The sequence below is a fragment of the Ascaphus truei genome, chromosome 2 (assembly GCF_040206685.1).
Source record: "Ascaphus truei isolate aAscTru1 chromosome 2, aAscTru1.hap1, whole genome shotgun sequence".
NCBI classification, from domain to species: domain Eukaryota; kingdom Metazoa; phylum Chordata; class Amphibia; order Anura; family Ascaphidae; genus Ascaphus; species Ascaphus truei.
This window is the reverse complement of record NC_134484.1, coordinates 478,044,041-478,063,019: the sequence shown is the minus strand read 5'-3', so window position 1 is coordinate 478,063,019 and position 18,979 is coordinate 478,044,041. Positions and strand designations below refer to the sequence as shown.

Here is an 18,979-nt window from a genome sequence, read left to right as displayed (position 1 = left end):
CCCTCCTCCTCCCCCCCAACTCACGCACCTGCCTCCTCCCCCCCAACTCACGCACCTCCTCCTCCCCCCCAACTCACGCACCACCTCCTCCCCCCAACTCACGCACCTCCTCCTCCTCCCCCCCAACTCACGCACCTCCTCCTCCTCCTCCCCCAACTCATCGCACTCCTCCTCCTCCTCCCCCAACTCACGCACCTCCTCCTCCTCCCCCAACTCATGCACCTCCTCCTCCCCCCCAACTCACGCACCTCCTCCTCCCCCCCAACTCACGCACCTCCTCCCCCCCCAACTCACGCACCTCCTCCTCCCCCCCAACTCACGCACCTCCTCCTCCCCCCCAACTCACGCACCTCCTCCTCCCCCCCACTCACGCACCTCCTCCTCCCCCCCCAACTCACTCACCTCCTCCTCCCCCCAACACACGCACCTCCTCCCCCCCAACTCACGCACCTCCTCCTCCTGCTCCCCCCCAACTCACTCACCTCCTCCTCCTCCCCCCCAACTCACTCACCTCCCCCTCCTCCCCCCCAACTCACTCACCTCCTCCTCCCCCCCAACTCACTCACCTCCTCCTCCTTCCCAACTCACTCACCTCCTCCTCCCCAACTCACTCACCTCCTCCTCCTCCCCAACTCACTTACCTCCTCCTCCCCCCCCCCAACTGTCTCATCTCCTCCTCCCCCAACTCACTCATCTCCTCCTCCCCCACTCACTCATCTCCTCCTCCCCCCACTCACTCATCTCCTCCTCCCCCCACTCCCTCATCTCCTCCTCCCCCCACTCCCTCATCTCCTCCTCCCCCCCACTCCCTCATCTCCTCTCCCCCCACTCCCTCATCTCCTCCTCCCCCCCACTCCCTCATCTCCTCCTCCCCCCCACTCCCTCATCTCCTCCTCCCCCCCCACTCACTCATCTCCGCCCCCCCACTCACCTCATCTCCTCCCCCCCACTCACTCATCTCCTCCTCCCCCCACTCACTCATCTCCTCCTCCCCCCCACTCACTCATCTCCTCCTCCCCCCCTCACTCCCTCCTCCCGCCCCACTCACTCCCTCCCCACTCACTCCCTCCCCCCCCACTCACTCCTCCTCCTCCCCCCACTCCCTCATCTCCTCCTCCCCCCATTCCCTCATCTCTCCTCCCCCCCCACTCCCTCATCTCCTCCTCCCCCAACTCACTCATCTCCTCCTCCCCCCCACTCACTCATCTCCTCCCCCCCACTCATCTCCTCCTCCCCCCCACTCATCTCCTCCTTCCCCCCCCTCACTCACTCATCTCCTACGCACCCCCCCACTCAATCATCTCCTACCCCCCCCGCCCCCCACTCATCTATGAAATAGTTGATACGCGCTGGTTATCATCATACAAGAAGTGTTTTGTTTGTTCCAATCTGTGAGGTTTTTCTCCATAAAGGTTTGCATTTATAGTCCCAGAATGATGTTCTTTATCAATAACAAACCTATTACTATAACATATGTCATTGCATAGAATGACACAGGAGAATATTACATACAGTGGGAGAAGATAACATACAGTGGGAGAAGATGGCGTGTGATAACAGGATAGTGCAGGCGGTGGATTAGATCGGTCCCGGTACTTTGTTTTGATCTAACATAGTCAGCCCCTCATGCACATTTCTCCTACATGACAATGTTGCCCCGTCTATAACTAGTGGGATGTGACATTAATTCGGATCACACCTGCAAACAGAGACAAACCCAATTCCCCTCCTGCTTTTGCTCACAACGTGACCAGTCTGTTCCTTCCGTACCCCGACACTCGCCGTGCTCCAGCCCATACCCCTGGGTACACACGCAGACACTTTCTATGCTCTTGCACCCTGTCCGATCTAAACTCCTGTGTTGCCGTCTGTAACAAATTTCCTTTACTACAACTTCATCCCGTCCTGTTCTCTGCTCTTTTGCAAAACAGTTACTTCATCTCTTTAATAAACAGGCACAATCCAGCCGAGGCTCCTCAGCCACATGCAGCATTGACCCTATTCCCTCCCTTCTCCTTAAACCTCTCGCTTGTACCCTGGTTCCCATTCTGACTCATATCTTACTCATCTCTTCGCTCTGGAACTTTTCCTCGCTCTGTAAGCAGCATTTGCCTGACCTATTCCCAAGAATAACACCCTTGGATCCCTTTGTTGGTGAACCTCACGGCTTTGTTTTAGGTCCCCTCTCTCTCTCTTTAATCTCTGTATAAACTAAAAAAATGTTCATCCCATCCTTTTTTAGGTTCTAAACTCCTTTACATCTCCATATATCTCAACTGAGATCTTGTTACACCCGTACTCACCTCTTAAACTCTCTGCACCATTTAACTCTACAGCCCTCTCCTGTCTTAAAACCTTTCCCCTAATCCCTCCCTATGGAAGTTTCTTTCTATAAGGGTTCCAGTCCAGGCTTTGGCTGGAACTGCCCTTACCTGGCTGCTGTGGACATCTTGGTTGCTGGCAAGCCTCTTCCTGAACTTTGTTATTGGCTGCACCTGTTCCAAGGCTTAAAATTGCAGCAGTGACTTCCAGCCTCTGTCTGAGCGTTGTATACGTTTCCCTGTGTTCCTGGCCACCTTGGGTTCTAGTTGCCGAGCCTTCCTTGTGCGTGAGCCTTCCTGTGTTCCTGGCCACCTTGGGTTCTAGTTTCCGAGCCTTCCTTGTGTGTGAGCCTTCCCTGTGTTCCTGGTCACCTTGGGTTCTAGTTGCCGAGCCTTCCTTGTGCATGAGCCTTCCCTGTGCGTGAGCCTTGCCCTGTGCGTGAGCCTTGCCCTGTGCGTGAGCCTTGCCCTGTGCGTGAGCCTTGCCCTGTGCGTGAGCCTTGCCCTGTGCGTGAGCCTTGCCCTGTGCGTGAGCCTTGCCCTGTGCGTGAGTCTTGCCCTGTGCGTGAGTCTTCCCCGTGGCGTGAGCCTTCCCTGTGGCGTGCCTGTCCCCGTGGCTTGTCTTTTCCAGAGGCTTGCCTGTTCATTTAGAGTCCGTGTTGCTGACCCCAGACTGTGACCCGAACTCGCTGCCTTCCGCCTGCCCTAAACTTTTGCCTGTCGCCTGGATTCTGCATCACTGCCTCCTGCCTGCTTACGGACTACGATACACTAACAGGACTCTGTCCCTGGGCTCTGGTCAGTTAACTGGCATCCCTACCTCAGCCCTGGGTCCGCTTCCTAATCGGAGACAAGCACCGTCACACTTTCACTCCATATTCCGTGGAAACACCTTCACTAGCGGTTTTCGAAGCCTTGTTGAAAATTCAACTAATTAAAGCAGATCAATAAATTACTACATCTATACTACTGACTCAATATGAACTTTTTATAATGCACTTTACTCCTACTGTGTCTGTAGGTTTCCCAATATACCACTTAGATTGTAAGCTCTTCGGGACTTGCTGCTCTTATCCCCACTGTTTGTACGTTATTTGCGCTGTATTGTAATATAGCGCAGACACAGAAACCTTAGTCCCCACACCATTACATGTGTTATATTATTTTACCTCTGATCTTGAATAATACAACAGTTATATAGCATAGAAACACTTATACAATATGTACGCTGCATACATCACCGCTGATTGCAAGCGGGGAAAATAACTGAGCTCAGAGTCACTGGAAAATATTCTCCAAGTCACAACCAAGTGGCCACAAATAATTACTGTCCCACCTGGGAGCAGAATATAAAGGTGCGTCAGTATTGTATCCTACCCAAGATAACCAGGGTGCAGTCCCCCTGTTATTTGTCTAACCCAGAGGATATATTTGTAATGCACAATAGGCTTGGGTTCCCACTAATGTATAAATTCAAATCTCCAGTGGTTAATCCACCAAATCCCTAACTATCTATTGAAATATTAAAATCGGGGATAGATCCCTGTGACTCACAATTCATGGATGCTCTTGAACCTGCAGTTCTCGTCTGGATGCCGGCTGGACCTGTGGTTCTCCTTGGTGGGTGCTGGATAGGTGCAGCAGGACCTGTGGTTCTCCTCGTGGGTGCTGGATAGGTGGCAGCTGGACCTGTGCTTCTACTCTGGGTGCAGGATGGGTCTGGAAGCTGGACCTGTGGTTTTCCTCTGTGGTGCAGGATGGGTATAGAAGCTGGGACCTGCAGTACTCTCTGTGGATGCTGGGTAGCTGTTGGACCTTTGGTTCTCCTCTGTGGGTGCAGGTCTGGGTGCTGGGGAGATGTTGTACCTGTGGTTCTCCTCTGTGGGTGCAGGTCTGGGTGCTGGGTAGATGTTGGACCTGTGGGTTCTCCTCTGTGGGTGCAGGTCTGGGTGCTGGGGAGATGTGGACCTGTGGTTCTCCTCTGTGGGTGCAGGTCTGGGTGCTGGGGAGATGTTGGACCTGTGGTTCTCCCCTGTGGGTGCAGGTCTGGGTGCTGGGTATATAAGCTGGGACCTGTGGTTCTCCTCTGTGGGTGCTGGGTATAGAAGCTGGGACCTGCAGTTCTTCTGTGGGTGCAGGGTATAGAAGCTGGGACCTGTGGTTCTCCTCTGTGGGTGCAGGTCTGGGTGCTGGGTATAGAAACTGGGACCTGTGGTTCTCCTCTGTGGGTGCAGGTCTGGGTGCTGGGGAGATGTTGGACCTGTGGTTCTCCTCTGTGGGTGCAGGTCTGTGTGCTGGGTATAGAAGCTGGGACCTGTGGTTCTCCTCTGTGGGTGCAGGTCTGTGTGCTGGGGAGATGTTCAGATGATGTCTGAGCTGTACTTAACCTCCTACAGGACAGGGCAGAGAGGTGTACCTCACACAGATAGCTGAATGTAAGTTATAGGGGAATCCTGATTGGGATGGGTCCCAGCAATAAGCACAGTGAGCTATGGAAGTGCTCTGTACTGGCAGTAATCTCCTCCACCGGGTGAGGCCAGTGCAGGAATAGATCCCCCTGTTACAGACAGGGCAGCACAGTAAGTGACTTCTCATTGCTGTATCACTCACAGATCCTCTGCATTTCTCACAGGACTGTCTGTGTGCAGAACTCATTTCCTCCATCGCTGCCTACTACATCCGGGTCACAGCCCTATGTTCTACTGCGCATGCTCACCACGCAGGGGATCATGGGAGTTGTAGTTTTTACAGACAAGATAGATTGCCACATATAAGTAACACAGTAACATGCCCAGAAAAACCTGCTAGACACACACACACATACACACACAGATGGGGAAGAGGGGGGGGGTATGGGTGGGGGGGAAGAGGGGGGGGGGTATGGGTGGGGGGGAAGAGGGGGGGGGGTATGGGGTGGGGGGGAAGAGGGGGGGGGTATGGGTGGGGGGGAAGAGGGGGGGGGGTATGGGTGGGGGGGGAAGAGGGGGGGGGGGTATGGGTGGGGGGGGTATGGGGTGGGGGGGAAGAGGGGAGGGTATGGGTGGGGGGGAAGGAGGGGGGGTATGGGTGGGGGGAAGGAGGGGGGGTATGGGTGGGGGGGAAGGAGGGGGGGTATGGGTGAGGGGGAAGGATGGGGGGTATGGGTGGGGGGGAAGGAGGGGGTGTATGGGTGGGGGGGAAGGAGGGGGTGTATGGGTGGGGGGGAAGGAGGGGTGTATGGGTGGGGGGGAAGGAGGGGGGTATGGGTGGGGGGGAAGGAGGGGGGTATGGGTAGGGGGCAAGTATGGAGATGGAGGGGGGTATGGGTAGGGGGGGAAGTATGGAGATGGGGGGGAGGGGGGGAGGATGGAGAGGGAAGTAAGGGGAGGGGAGAAAGTATGAGGGGGAGAATTATGGGGATAAGGAAGGGGGAGTATGGGGAGAGCATAAGTACTGGTTGGGGACAGTACGGGTAGAGGGAAGTATGGAGGGGGAGTATTGGGGGAGCAGAGGGGGGAAGGTTTGGGGAGTGGGGAGAAAGTGTGGGAAGGTGGGAGAATGTATATGGGGGGGGGAGTATAAGAAGGCAAAGAAAGTATTGGAAGGGGAGGAAAATATGGGGAGGGGTGTGAGTATGGGAGGGGTGTGAAGTATGGGGAGGGGGAGATAGTAATGGGGAGGGGGGAGAAAGTATGGGAGGGGGAGAAAGTTGGGAGGGGGAGAAAGTATGGGGAGGGGGAGAAAGTTATGGGAGGGGGAGAAAGTATGGGGAGGGGGGGAGAAAGTATGGGAGGGGGCAGAAAGTATGGGGAGGGGGAGAAAGTATGGGGAGGGGGAGAAAGTATGGGGAGGGGGGAGAAAGTATGGGAGGGGGGAGAAAGTATGGGGGGGGGAGAAAGTATGGGGAGGGGGGAGAAAGTATGGGGAGGGGGAGAAAGTATGGGGAGGGGGAGAAAGTATGGGGAGGGGGGAGAAAGTATGGGGAGGGGGAGAAAGTATGGGGAGGGGGGAGAAAGTATGGGGAGGGGGGAGAAAGTATGGGGAGGGGGGAGAAAGTATGGGAGGGGGGAGAAAGTATGGGGGGGGGGAGAAAGTATGGGGGGGGGAGAAAGTATGGGGAGGGGGGAGAAAGTATGGGGAGGGGGGAGAAAGTATGGGGAGGGGGGAGAAAGTATGGGGAGGGGGGAGAAAGTATGGGGAGGGGGGAGAAAGTATGGGGAGGGGGGAGAAAGTATGGGGAGGGGTGTGAAGTATGGGGAGGGGGAGAAGGGAGGGGGAGAAAGTATGAGGAGGGGGAGAAAGTAAGGGGAGGATGAGGATGGAGGAAATATGGGAGGGGATGTATGGGGAAAGGGGATGTATGGGGAGGGGGGGAATATGGGAGGGAATGTATGGGGATGAGGGTGATGTATGGGGAGGGGGGGAAGTGTGGGGTTGGGGGAAAAGTATGGGAGGGGGAGAAAAAAGTAGGGGAGGAAGGGATTGAAGGGTGTTCCAGTGAAAATGAAACGACACGAGTGGTCTGAATATATAATAGGCTTTTATTCAGCCTCAAAAAGGTGGAGCACAAAACAGCTTATTTTTAGCATATTGTTAGAATAGGCCACACAAACTGTACCAAACAGGACTGTGCCATTTAGCCAGAACGGCCCTAGTATTTAGTTCTATATACTGGCGTCCGGTCTTTGTAAGGAAAAAAGGGGGTTCCAGTTGAGCGGTCTCCACGGCAGTATAGATTAAACAAATGGGTTTAGAAGCTGGGACCTGTGGTTCTACTCTGTGGGTGCAGGTCTGGTATAGAAGCTGGGACCTGCGGTTCTCTGGGTGCAGGATGGGTATAGAAGCTGGGACCTGGGGTTCTCTGGGTGCAGGATGGGTATAGAAGCTGGGACCTGCGGTTCTCTGGGTGCAGGATGGGTATAGAACTGGGAACTGCAGTTCTCCTCTGTGGGTGCAGGATGAGTATAGTAGCTGGGACCTGTGGTTCTCCTCTGTGGGTGCAGGTCTGGGTGCTGGGTATAGAAGCTGGGACCTGTGGTTTTCCTCTGTGGGTGCAGGTCTGGGTGCTGGGGAGATGTTCAGATGATGTCTGAGCTGTAACTTAACCTCCTACTGGACAGGGCAGAGAGGTGTACCTCACACAGATAGCTGAATGTAAGTTATAGGGGATCCTGATTGGGATGGTGTGGCGGGAGGGTATTATTTGTTGGTAAGACATGGTCTACCGTGACAGTAAGCCAATAGAAAAAAAGGTCTGAGCACTGCTATTAAATTAAGGCTGGCTGGAGACGAAAAAAATAAAATAAAATCATGTTATTGGGCATAATCACCAATCCACTAACGCACAGAAAAAAAAGTCCTCTGATGCGTTTCCCTCCTGCCGGAGCTTTATCAAAAAGTGACTTGTGTAATGTAAAGGATTCTTTAATATAGTGGTCTATAAGGGGACTCTGTGCAAATAATCCGCCCCTGACCAGGTCTGTAAGGATTAAATCCGGTGTGCAATGGCGGGAACCTGCTGAAGATGTTACTTAGTAACACTGAAAAGGCACACTATATTTAGAATATGATACATAGGAAATCATGGAGTGTTGGTTGTCAATCCAAATAATGTCTGAAACAATGTTGCATAATACAGTAAATTACCTAAAACGTCATACACATAAGGCCAGGGCCATGGTCAAAAAGACCGTGCTGAGCCGCGCTGAGGGGAAACATAATCCCTATCAGCGCGGCTTTAGACGGCGCTTCCGCAGGCGTACGGAGGGAGGCGTGTGGAATTGCAGCCGACATCAAAATTTAATTTTTCCCGCTGAGGAAAGCGCAGGGCCGGTCACGTGAGCGCCAAAAGCCAATGTCAGTCCGTGACGTCGGCGCCGTGACGTGTCGCGCTAGCCCCGCCTCCCACCCGGCTCACAAGTGCGCACGCTGACGCTCATGCAGGGACACAAAAAAGCTCCTGCTTGAGCAGTAGAGCATGAGCGTCAGCGCTGTGAATACCACCATGTCCGAGGCCTAACATTAGAACATTATTGTTTAGAAAAATATGGTGGACGTACAAAGAAACCCGCATGATAGATATTGTTTAAAAACAATTATATGAACAAAAGCACATATAATATTTTTAAAAAATCATTTTTTTTTTCATTTTGATACAATTTAGATCCCACTTTTAATACTGAAATATTAAATTGTTTCTTGGATTATTGAAATTGGGTGAAAAGCTGGTCATTATTCCTAGCTTTAAACTCTAAAGAATTTTTTTTATTAAGCTGCTAAACTTTAGATTCGGGGCCATTATTTGGCAACAATTAGAATAACTATAGAGTTATCCTGGTCTATAAATCCAATTTACTATGTTTAATATTTCAGATTCATCTCTGTTAGCAAATTAACTATCAAGATTGCTGTATGTAACCCTTATTCCCCCCCGCCCCCTTAGACTCAACTGTTGTATCTAGGGTGCGTGAGGGTAGATTACATGGTTGTGAGTGGTGGTGCATACCTGTGAGGAACAGGAGGGCCTGAGCTTCCAGCGATGTTATGGGGGAGACAGGACCAGGCTTCTGAGGTATTGGCCTCCATGGTGTCTTAGTGGTGCAGCGCCTCCATCTCCTATAATTCCAAGGGATGGGGGAAGAGACCCTTATAGAAGAACCCCTTTGGTCCCGGGGTGAATATTCCAGAATCACACGGCACAGTGTTGAAAGCACAGAGTCTTTATTGTACTCACTCTCGGCAGGGCAGTAATAGCAGCACAGCAATACAGGTACACGGTACACGGTACACCTCCTCCTCCTCTCCCGCAAGATCGTTCACCTCAGGATGGTAGTACGGGTATCTTTCTCCCTGCCTCCACCCGCAACCAAGGGTGCTACGGGTGGGGCTAGCTCTTCCCTCACCCCCTAAGCAGGATGAGAGGCATGGATCCACCTATATCCCTAGGCCCTACTCGTCAGGAACCTAACTACACTCTCTCTCTGTCTGACTGTCCAGCCAGACACTCCAGTACTCTCAGACTCCAAAGCATAACCGACTCCTCTGACCTCCTGAACAACTGACATGCAGAGCACACAGGAACCGCTACTAAGTTTGGTCAGCCCCGCCCCTCATGACATCAACAAGACCTCCCCTCTGCACAGGCCGGCAGCAGAGACAGGCTTGTATTAATCAAGCAGGCAGGGCTTTGCAAGGGGGAAAACCCATGATTACTACTGGGGCCTGCCATTAACAGGTCTTACCACAGTAGTAGATAGGAAATCCTGGGATTGCAGCGGTGCACAGCCAAAACAGGAGAAGGGGACCAGCAAGGTAAGGGTTAAAAAATTAATTTATTGGTGCATGATAACGTGCTAACACACTCTGACGCGTTTCGGACACGAAATGTCCTTTATCAAAGAGCTCTTTGATAAAGGACATTTCGTGTCCGAAACGCGTCAGAGTGTGTTAGCCCGTTATCATGCACCAATAAATTAATTTTTTAACCCTTACCTTGCTGGTCCCCTTCTCCTGTTTTGGCTGTGTACCGCTGCAATCCCAGGATTTCCTATCTACAGCAACACTGAGCGTGATGCACGCACCATAGGAAGCTGCCAATCGTGAGTACAGTTTGCCTCCTTTATGTGGAGACTTGTTGACCAGTAACAGTGTTGCAGCTAAAGTGTTAAGTTCAGCGGAGTACACAACACAAATGGTATGTTAACCCTTTATTTACTCCTGCTCATGGACGTTAATACCTTATGAAATCACTACTGCATTTTAAACACTGGGTCCTATACTCCATCAGTCTGGCTGTTTATGCTTCCTTTATACCATGATATGTGGACAATTTATTCTATCAAATGTTACAGAGTCTAACTCGGATTGAGCGCTGTTATTGGGACTTTGTCCCAAAACCTTTTCATTACCACAGTAGTAGGAAGATTTAGTAGCCCGTGATGTTTACAGGGGGCTACATGTATATAGGAACAAATTAATGTAAAACATTTATAGTAATTCATTCCTATTAGCAATAGCTGTTCCTCCATAAACAAGCCTCAATTAATTATGTAGTATATATAAAAGGCACCATAGAATATTGTTATACCCTAAACCTTCTATATATAATACCACTATATACACAGGCGTAGGTACAAGGGCTACATATATTTATCATATATATATATATATATATATATTATATATATATAATATATATATATATATATATATATATATATACAGTGCTTGACAAATCACCCAAAAATCTACTCGCCGAAACAAAAAATCTACTCGCCACCTAGTCCCGCCCCTAGTCCCGACCCCAACCCCACCCCCGCTTTAAAAAAAAATACATAAATAAAATAAATTGAATAAATTCCTAGTAAGAACGTTCATTTTGACATAAGTTTATTGTATTAGATTACACTACAATTAGTCCTTGTTACGTGTGTGTGTGTGTGTGTGTGTGTGTGTGTGTGTGTGTGTGTGTGTGTGTGTGTGTGTGTGTGTGTGTGTGTGTGTGTGTGTGTGTGTGTGTGTGTGTGTGTGTGTGTGTGTGTGTGTGTGTGTGTAAATGTCGGATCTAGAAAAAAAAGCCAGACGTGAATGACTAGTTTCCTGCACCCCTTAACCAGTGTCTGGACGTCCCCGCTTCACAATATTTAAAGCAGCAATCCCGCCTGGGATCTTACCTGATCCGCAGTCCCTCAATGTCCAGGTACCCTCATTCCCGCAATGTTATACATTGGAGGGGATGTGTTCCCTACCTGTCTTCTGGGTTAGGGGGGATTCCAATGTCTCCCGTGTGAAGCTTGAGTCAGATCTGGAAGAAAGCAGTATAGATTATTTCGGTGTAATATAGGGCAGTTAAGATACACAGGGTAAATAAGATATCCAGATCGAGAGTGTGAGGCAGAGAGTGAGAGAGACAGAGAGAGATAGAGAGACAGAGAGAGACAGAGAGACCGAGAGGGGAGAGAGACAGAGAGGGGAGAGACAGAGAGGGGAGAGACAGAGAGACAGAGAGGGGAAAGAGAAGAGACAGAGAGGGGAAAGACAGAGAGGGGAGAGAGAAGAGACAGAGAGGGGAAAGACAGAGAAGGGGGAGAGAGAGAGAGGGGAGAGAGAGAGAGACAGAGAGGGGAGAGAGAGAGAGACCGAGAGGGGAGAGAGAGAGACCGAGAGGGGAGGGAGAGAGACCGAGAGGGGAGAGAGAGAGACAGAGAGGGGAGAGAGAGACAGAGAGAGGGGAGAGAGAGAGAGAGAGACAGAGAGGGGAGAGAGAGACAGAGAGGGGAGAGAGAGAGAGAGACAGAGAGGGGAGAGAGAGAGACAGAGAGGGGGGAGAGACGGGGGTAACTGACTGACGGGGGGGGGGGGAGGCAACTGACTGACCTGGGGGGGTAACTGACTGGGGGGGGGGGGGTAACTGACTGACTGGGTGGTGGGTGGGATGACTGACTGGGTGACTTTTGACTGACTGGGTGACGGGGTGGGGGGGGTGGGATGACTGACTGGGTGATGATTTATGACTGACTGGGTGACGGGGTGAGGGGGGTGACTGACTCAGTGGGGGGGGGGTTGGGATGAGTGACTGGGTGGGGGGGTGGAATGACTGACTGGGTGGGGGGGTGGAATGACTGACTGGGTGGGGGGGTGGGATGACTGACTATGACTGACTGGGTGACTGGGTGACTGGGTGGGGGGGTGGGATGACTGACTGGGTGACTGGGTGGGGGGGTGGGATGACTGACTGGGTGACTGGGTGGGGTGTGGGATGACTGACTAGGTGGGGGGGGTGGGATGACTGACTGGGTGGGGGGTGGGATGACTGACTTGGTGACTGGGTGAGGGGGTGGGATGACTGACTTTATGACTGACACTATGACTGACAGGGTGACTTTTGACTGACTGGGTGACTGATTGGGGGGGTGGAGTGACTGACTAGGTGACTGGGTGGGGGGGTGACTGACTGCATGGGGGGTGACTGACTGAGTGGGGGGGTGACTGACTGAGTGGGGGGTGACTGACTGAGTGGGGGGGTGACTGACTTAACTGACTGGTGGAGGGGGGTGACTGACTGGGTGGGGGGGGTGACTGACTGGGGGGTTACCTCTGGTGTCCTGCACACACACATTCTCTCTCATACCCATACACACACACACAAACACAAATACTCAATCTCTCTCGCACATACACATACACACACACACACTCAATCTCTCTCTCCCATACACACATACACACACACTCTCTCTCTCAATCTCTCTCTCATACCCATACACACACAAATGGGAAGGGACGTGCGCCAGAGGGGAGAAACACCCCGCTACTTCCTCCCGCCCCGCGCGAGCAGCGGGAGCACTGAGGGGAGAGAATCACCGGCAACTGCAACATTTTCAGACCCGCGTGGGCAGCGGGAACACAGGAGAGGGGGGGGGTGGAAGAAACACCCCGGCCACTACAGCATGTTCCAACCCGCACGGGCAGCGGAAACATCGGAGGGAGGGAGGAGGGGGGGGGCGGCGAGAAACACCCGGCCACTACGTGACCCGCGCGGGCAGCGGGAACACCGGAGGGAGGGAGGAGGGGGGGGGGGCGAGAAACACCCGGCCACTACGTGACCCGCGCGGGCAGCGGGAACACCGGAGGGGGGGGGCGAGAAACACCCCGGCCAGTAGAGTATGTGACCTGCGCGGACCGGAGGGGGGGAGGGAAAAACCCTGGCTTTTACAGTATGTTCCGACCCGCGCGGGCAGTGGGAGCACTGGAGAGAGGGGGAAGGATGTACAGTATCAGTGTATATAGTATATAAATATTTAAAGTGCATTAAATTCCCCCCACCTGAAGAATCTGTCCAAACTCCTCCATGACCGAATCAGTAAATTGTAAATTATAGGAGCTGACACAATTATACAGGAGGATATGAGGAGGAGGAGCAACAGACACGCACGCACTCAAACCCCCCCCCCGCCCCCCCCCCCCCCCCCCATTACTTACCCGTGCAGAAAGGGCGGTTTGAAGTCCTTGCAACTCAATCCCGCGTCACAGCCAATCAGCTACGAATATGTTTTTTTCGATTTTTTTTTTCCGAACAGGGGATTTTTCTTTTGCAGAGCAGGGGAAAGGTTACTGGCCACGAGCCAATATCCGATCGCAGCTGGCGAGTTGGCGACCAGGTTTGTCGAGCACTATATATAACAAAAAGCAGCAGCCAGCACTCCAAGCAACAAATGTAAAGTCAAGGTGCATGCTCCATAGAAATCAATATAGAAACCCTGTCTTCCCATAAGAGAAGGCACAAAAGCAGCAACACTCAGATATAGCAAAAAGACATGTATTAGCTCCTTCCCACTCCTCTTCCTTGCCTTCTATCTCTCTCCGTTTGCCGCAGCGCATGCCCCGCAGGTCTCGTGTACCCGCGCGGTCCTTGAGCCCCTGCAATGATGCTCCCCGCTCCCTGTCTCCTGCGGTGCCCGCATTACCTCCCCCAGCTCTTCCATCCACTCCGTTACCTTCTCCCAGCGTGGTGCCCGCGACGCTCCGCGTGCCTGGTGACGCGGCCTGTGCGTGCGCTCCCTCAACTCACGGAGGGCGTACACACACGCTCCTCCTCTGGGCGCCGTGACCCGTCTGCTCCCTCCTCTCGGTCCCTGCGGGCCATCTTTCTGTTGCAGCCTGTGCGTGCGTCTCCTCAGCCCACAGAGGGCACGCGTACACGCCCTTCCTCTGGGCTCTGTGCCCCTTCTGCTTCCTCCCCTCAGCCCTTGCAGGGCGTCTCTGTGTTTAAGCCTGTGCGCGCGCATCCCCAGCTTACAGAGGGCGCGCGCACATGCTCCTCTTATCCTGTCTGTCGTGTCTCTGCCTCCCAAACCCTGCAGGCCATTCCCCTGTCTGTCCCTTCTGTCTCCTCTTCCCTTCCTGACCTATCCCTGTTGTCTTCCACTTCTCTCTCTACTCCTCCCCTCTTTCCTATTGGTGTTCCCTCCTTTATAACCCCTGTCTGTCCACTTCTTCCTCGCTCTGCATAGTTCCTGTTTCCCTGTGTGTACCTGACCTATGCTGTGCTCCCTCTGTGTCCCTGCTGTTTCCTGCTCCTGTGTTTATCTTGGATTTCCCTGGCTTTTGACCCCTGCTTGTCCTGGACTACTCTGCTCTCTGGTACTCCCTTGAACCTTGCTTCGTACTCTACCTCGCTTACCTCTGGCTTCCTAGGACCTGGCTTGTACTCTGATGACTCTACCCTCTGGACTCCTGGACATTGGCACACAGACACGACTATTCTTACAGACACCCCCAAGCATTGCAAGTATCATACTAACTCTCTTCCAACAGGCCCAGCAATGCTATACCACACTCCGGGCTTGCTCCCACTGCTGTGGGTGTGTGGTGTCATACCGTTCCCACCTCAGTACTGAGGTCCTGCCAGGTCTGCGGGCATACAGGCGTGACAAATAGTCTACCAAGGAGTCTGGGTAGGCTCCTCTGCAACAGGCTGCACTTCTCTTCAGGCAATGTCCTACAGCATATCTCACACTATTGATACAGTGAAAGGGTCCCTATCTGAGGCCTTTCCCTACAGCACTCACTACACACAGTCTACTGGGAGTCAGGGGATCTAACTGGGACCTTGGGGGCATCTGGCCTAGCCCAAGAGAGCACTGATCCCTGGACACTACCTGCACCATCTCTGTCCGGATCCTGACTGCCCCTTCCTGTCCCAGCATGTAATACTCTTTCCCTTCCCATGGGGAATCAGCTGTCTCATTGGCTACCTGACGTCAGGTGGTACTCAGCTCCTAAGCAATGTGGGGCTTGTAGTCCCTGTGGGGCCTATACTGCATTGGGGCCGCGTGCGGATAGTGTCCTGCGCGAGTCTTAATGGCCGCAGACTGTCCTCTGTAAATGTGCGAACTTCAGGGAGTGCACACGCGCAACAAACAATGGCGGCACCCTGCGAAGGGAGCCTCAGGCGAGCCCGTCACCCTGCCTGCAATACCCCTACAGCAGCGGAGGTAAGGGGGTGAAACCGGGTGGCCGGGGAACCGGAGGGGACACCTGGCTACATCTATTAACGTGCTAATGCGTTTGTTTAATATTAAAACGTTTTTTATTTTTAATTGCTCCTTTTTCCCTACCCACTTCCTGGTTTATGTATTATACTATATGTTCAGCCACATTTGGGGATATGAATACTTCATCCAATACATTATCCATCTAATTTGGACTTTCAGTGCAGTACAATAGGGACTGTTATGACCTCTGGTTACTACAAATGTGTCTATATATGTCTAATTGCACTTTGCACCTAGTCTTTTTATATGTATATATATATATATATATATATATATATATATTTTATATATATATATATATATATATATAAAAAGACTAGGTGCAAAGTGCAATTAGACATATATAGACACATTTGTAGTAACCAGAGGTTTTATATATATATATATATATATATATATATATATATATATATATATATATATATATATATATATATATATATATAAAATGTGTGTGTGTGTGTGTGTCTTTAGGGTGAGTGGTGGGTTACCACATAGCAGTACAGCTATATACTTAACAAGAGCATAGTTCTGCTTCGCGCCAAATCTGTGTTCACTCTATAAAATATCGTCAGATATACGGTATCTACTCACACTTTTTTTTTCACACAACAAGGTTGCAACCCTTGATATAGTGCATATTTGTGATTCTTTAGATGAAGCATATATGTATGGAGATCACTTCCCAGCAGAATTTGTCTTAACCTCTTTCAATGGACTCCCGTTATATTCACAATGGAAATATACATATAGTGTAAAAACGGAAAAACATTTAATATGCCCGACTAAGATCAAACTTACAGAGTTTCTGGTCAATTCGTGTCCTTTTATAATGCCATCCGCAGTGTGTGTAGACTCAGGTTGTCGGGGTTTCCAGCTGGGGTTGACCACATCTCCTCGTGGCAGCATTCAGACAGCTTGTCTACCCTGATAACGTCACCGGTCCGCCTCCTTCCCTGTCCACGTACTGCTGATTATTACCCAACATGTTTCGCAGCCACTCTGGGTCACTTCCTCAGTGGTTATGGCTATTCTCACCTGGCCAGGCTTTAAATAGTCTTCTGGTATCCAATGGCTAAATGCCAAAGAGTAGTTCAAGACAAAAGTCCATGGCATCCATCCTAACTATCATTCTTCACAGCATACAGCTATTGAAAAAACTTTGTGGCATGAAAATAAAATAAAAAATAATTTCATCATAATTATACAATAAAACTTACAAATATTTAAATGCTAAATGATCCTCACATGTATATATCAATATGGGTCTGTGGGAGTGTGAAATTCTGGGCCTGAGAATTGGATTATGATATGGGGTCTCTGAGACACATTATGGTATACTAAGACTACTCTGGTGACATAGGGGTTAATCAGTTTGTGAATAGTTTACAAAGAATGTATGAGGAGGTCGGCAGGTGAGATAGTGAAGAAGACACCATTCTGTTTACCAAGAATACCCCTACAGAGAAGAGCTGCTGTTAACAACGTCAGGGTCATATGCCACTAACAAGATTACATTTGTTGTAGAAAATCGTGGGTGAAAAATGCGAAATGGTTTCACTTGGTAAAATATTTAATTATTCCTTATATGGGCATTACATTAGCTGTATAACAATTGCGTAATTCATCCGGTGATTTTGATATGTGCAAATTGTTTTGTGTTTTGAGTAGACAGACCAAGCTTGTGAGATTTTATCACTTTGGTCTCCTTGCAATTGCTTGTAACAAAGAAATCATTACTTATTTTATTCTACTCATTTTGCGATAATTAATTTTTGGTTCTCCACTACCACAGGTGCATACTTGGAAGCATATTGCACTGGATATATATATATATATATATATATATATATATATATACACATGTAGAGGTATCAGTACCGTGTTAGCCGAGCTTCAATAATCAAAAAATAAATAGACGATACCGTTCTGTGGCTAACGAAATGCTTTTATTTGTGCGAGCTTTCGAGATACACTGATCTCTTCTTCCGGCGATGTTACAATGAATGAAGCAAGGATAACTTAAAAACAGTGTCTCTTGGAATGTTATCTGTGCTTGTCCTTCCCCCCGGTGTGGATGTGTTTTTATGGCTAGAGGTGTCAAAGGGTAACTGAAAGCAAGTGAAGAAAGAGTGTGTATGTGTATCAGTGTGAATAAAAATGAATGGAGAGCCCACAGTATAAACAGTGCTCTACACAAGGTGTGTGTGGAGTGAGAGGGATATAAATGGTGTGGGTGGGTGTGGAAATGTGAGAGTTTGTAGCACAACTAAAAGTGTGTGTGGATACTATGTGGTCCCTATTGGTGGATATGGATGGAAAAATAAGGAGTATTAGTATGTGTGAGAGACAGCTGTGTGTGCACAGTATGTACAGACATGGCCTTTAGCGCTCATGGGAAGAGAGTTCGCTAGTGTCAGTAATGACTCATAAAATTTCGATCTCTGTTTAGGCCACTGCTAAGTGTCCCGAACAGTTGCATAAATTTGTTTTCATGCAACCGTCTCTCTTTCGGGGTTTTAAGATTACCTTTGAGTATGGCAACCCTCAGATCGTTCATCTTATGGCCAGAGTCAGAGAAATGTTCGCCAACAGGACTGTCTCTTGTTCCGCGTGTGATGCTGTGGCGATGCAGGTTCATTCTCTTGTTTAGCCCCTGTCCTGTCTCACCTATGTAGTAGCAGCCCCCTGGGCATTTCATGCACATGATGAGGTACACGACATTGCTGGAGGAACAGGTGAACCCTCCTCTGATTTTCTATTCCCGATTCTTGTGTGGTATTTGTATTGTGTCCGCTGTGTAGAGCATTGCGCAGGTTTTGCATCTTGGGTCCTGGCATGGTTTTGTCCCGCATTCAGTTGTACTGCTGAATACTTTACTCCTCACCATAATATTCTTGAGATTATGGGGTTGTCTGTATGATAATAAGGGTGCTTCAGGGAAGACCTGTTGCAGTCTTGTATCTTCCTGGAGGATGGGTTGTAGTTTCCTGGCGATCTTGCGTAGGGCTCCTAGGTGTGGGTTATATGTGACCACCAAAGGAACCCTGTCGCTTGTCTCCTTCTGTTTGTATTCAAGGAGATCACTTCTTGGTATTCTGGTGGCTTTGTGAATTTGCCAGTCTACAATTCTGTGGTTATATCCACGGTTTATAAAGTCTGATCTCAATGCTTTAATCCGCTGGTCTCTGTCTGCTGTGTCGGAGCATATCCGGTTGTATCGTATGGCTTGACTGTAAAAGGTTGCATGTTTGGTGTGTGTCGGGTGGAAGCTGTTGTCCCTCAAATAGCTGGCTCTGTCTGTAGGTTTGCGGTATACAGAAGTCTGTAGTTGGTTGTTCTTTATAGTAATGGTGGTGTCTAGAAAATGTACTTCATCCGGGGAATGGGTGAGTTTGAGGTTGATGGTCGGGTGGAAAGTATTGAAGTTGTCATAGAACTGTAGGAGGTCCTGTTCGCCAGAGGTCCAAATCAGGAGGATGTCATCGATGTAGCGAAGGTATGTAAGGGGTTTCAAGTGACAGGTGGACAGAAAGTCACTTTCCAGTTTTGCGCAGAACAGATTGGCATACTGTGGCGCCATCCGAGTACCCATAGCGGTCCCGGTTGTCTGGAGGTATGTGT

General features: G+C 50.3%; 2 protein-coding genes across 3 annotated transcripts in view; both read right to left on the bottom strand.

Moving 5' to 3' along the window:
- Positions 1-18,979, bottom strand: part of LOC142488386 (uncharacterized) — a 508,298-nt gene that overhangs the window by 381,476 nt on the left and 107,843 nt on the right. The gene's annotated exons all lie outside the window — the stretch shown is intronic.
- Positions 1-18,979, bottom strand: part of LOC142488303 (uncharacterized) — a 111,519-nt gene that overhangs the window by 40,671 nt on the left and 51,869 nt on the right. Inside the window, 1 exon segment of the mRNA XM_075588675.1 lies at positions 2,593-2,960. Coding sequence (XP_075444790.1) covers positions 2,593-2,960 — 368 coding nt within the window.